Raw genomic sequence first — 2,878 nt, 5'->3', positions numbered from 1 at the left:
GATAATGTAGAACATACAGAGTAGTTGGCATGTGTAAGATGAATGACAGCACACCTGACTCCCAAGACTGCCAGGGATTGTGGTACATACATGTTTATGTAGAATAATGGTATTGATCAGCGATGAATGTAAGACCTTTATCAAACAAATGGACTGCATTCAATGATACCCCCTTTCTTTGGATGCAGAAGAGTCTTTAAGTATCTCTGCTCCTGTCTATCTGTAATAGCGCTAAAATGAAAAAAATACATTAATTAGCAAAACGTCTGCACTTATATTGCAGCACTTAACTCATATGAGTTACTACTAGCACCAAATGTGCTGCTTATTTATTTATTTTGAAGGTTTTATATAGCGCGAACAAGACTCTTGCGATTAACAGAGCGATTTACAAGTCATATGTAGAAAGCAAGATGTAGCATACACAGATCTATGTGCAAACGTTATACAAAGATCATAATCGTAAAGACTACGCTTGTGATTCACAATATGTTTTAACACATATTTGCAAATTGATCCTCATGTGATCTCATGTACGATCAGATAATGTTCAGTTTGGTGTTCATTCCATTTTTAATAATGGAAAATGAACACCGTTGAAAAGGGACATCACACTCAGATGACATTGGGAAAAAGGCACTCATTCCATAAATGGGACACAATCTATTGCTCTATATCTATAGTAGCAAAGTCCAACCCTCACAACAATGGGAAGGTCTTCACGAACCCTATCTTTCTCAGGGCATTCTTCATGCTCTTGTTCCTAAGGCTGTAGATCAGAGGGTTCAGCATGGGGATAACCACAGCATAGAACACAGAGCTCACAAAGTCTTGCTCCTGGGAATGGCTGGAGTTTGGTCGGAGATACATGTAAAGGAGAGTCCCGTAGAAAATCACGACACACAGGAAATGGGATCCACAGGTGGAGAAGACCTTACTCATACCTGTCGATGATTGCATTTTCAAAACTGCACTGAGAATAGAACTGTAGGAGAATAGAATAATGAGGATGGCACCCATTGTGAACATTACAGAGAAGGCAAACAATAGCATCTTATTGCTCCATGTATCAGTGCATGACAGCCCATAAAGGACTAAGAAGTCACAAAAGAAGTGCCTGATCACATTGGGCCCGCAGAAGGACAGAACCGACATGTACCCAATGTTAATCACAGAGCTTACAAAGCTGATAGCATACACCGCCACCACTGACCACAAGCAGACATTCTTGGCCATTATGAGTGTGTAACGCAATGGAATGCAGATTGCCATATATCGGTCAATAGCCATCAATGCTAAAAGGTTGCACTCTGTTGTTGCAAAGAGAGAGAACGAGGAGAGTTGAGTAAAGCAGCCAGGAACAGAGATGGACTTCTTCTCTGACAGGAGGTCAGTCAACATCTTGGGGGTGATAGTAGAAGAGTAGCACAGATCAATAAAGGCAAGGTGACTGATGAAAAAGTACATGGGCACGCAAAGACGAGGGTCACTTCTGATCAGAAGCATTATTCCAATATTGCCAGCAACAGTGATGATATAAACAGTGAGGAATATTAAGAACAGTAGAAGTTCCAGCTCTGGTACATCAGTAAGTCCAGATAGCAAAAACTCTGTCACCACAGTGTGATTTCCTCCGTCCATTGGATGTGGACATATGCCAGATAGAGTAATGCTGAGACTGAAAAGGAAAAATAAACATAGAAATGTTATATCTTATTTTTCTTCAATTTAGATTTAAGTAGGGCAAACAATAAAGGAATTTCATACTGTCCTCTACTGACATGCATAGATGGTGGACTTGTCACCGGCAGAGAATACTCAAACTCTGTTGAGGTTCAGAGTTAGATTTACCATGAATGTGTTGACAGATCAGCAACCCCATCTAAAGAGACCAAGCCAAACACATTTATGGCTGAATTAACTTCGCTAGAAATTGCCATGGCAAGGGGAGGAGAGAAAAAACTATGTGAAACATCAGCTGCAATGTTATCAAGGGGTACGCAAAGTGTAATTTTCAATGATCATTTCCGATATTGACAAATCATTCCTGCTGCCACTTAATACCACTAAAAGCCTTAAGTAGATTTGTGTTGCCATTTTCAGATCATAGGGGCTCATTACGATGGCAGAACGATCGCCAACGCCGGGCCGCCGATGACAGTTGTTCCGCCATCAGAATGAGATTTACTTACTGCCATATTAGGATGGTGGTGGGTATCGAGGCAGACGCAAAGTACGTCCGCCGCTTTTCCACCGGTGGCAATCATAACGATTGCCTGGCGGGCGGAGCAGGGCAACTTATATGGTGGTGGAGCCTAGCAGCATGTGGGTATTGGAGAGGCCTTTCCATGGTGGTGATGCTGCCATTGAAAGGCTGGTGGAGATTGGGTTTGGAGGCCTGTTGCGGGCCCCCCTTGTTTGGGGGATGTTGCTGTCCTGGGGGGTACCCATGGTACCCCCCTCCATTTCCATGCACCAAGTGGCAAGAACTGTGTGGTGCCTGCCACACAGTGCAGAGAAATGCGGTGCAAGCACTTTCAACATTGCGGACAGCCTGCAGCCAGCAGCACTGCCCACAATGTTGAAAGCCCGGGATGCACCTGCCTGTGTGGCGGGCGTGCCCTAATTGGGCTGGTGGGACAGCCACATGTCTGGTGGGCGGTCCCATCACCGTTATGATGGAGGGCGTCACCTCCATAGTCTCTTCAATGGAGCAAGAGGGGCCCCATTGCATCCACTGAGGGCTGAACCTCTCCCCGACAAGGTCCCCTAGTGCAGTAGTGATATCAAATGAACAGCACATCACATTGCAGAAAATTGTCAGTATTGTTGACCAGTTAGATGTGATAGCATGTCTTTTTGGTGATTTCATGATGCT

At 44.1% G+C, this 2,878-nt stretch overlaps 1 protein-coding gene across 1 annotated transcript; it reads right to left on the bottom strand.

The window, feature by feature from the left end:
• Positions 1–699: 699 nt before the first annotated feature.
• On the bottom strand, positions 700–1,641 carry LOC144760426 (olfactory receptor 8U3-like). Its single transcript, XM_078646531.1, has one exon. The coding sequence runs from the start codon at positions 1,639–1,641 to the stop codon at positions 700–702; it is 942 nt and encodes a 313-aa protein (XP_078502657.1).
• Between the last annotated feature and the right edge of the window lie 1,237 nt (positions 1,642–2,878).

This window comes from Lissotriton helveticus, chromosome 1_1, assembly GCF_964261635.1.
Source record: "Lissotriton helveticus chromosome 1_1, aLisHel1.1, whole genome shotgun sequence".
NCBI classification, from domain to species: domain Eukaryota; kingdom Metazoa; phylum Chordata; class Amphibia; order Caudata; family Salamandridae; genus Lissotriton; species Lissotriton helveticus.
The sequence above is the reverse complement of the archived record's forward strand: the minus strand, read 5'-3'. Positions and strand labels throughout refer to the sequence as shown.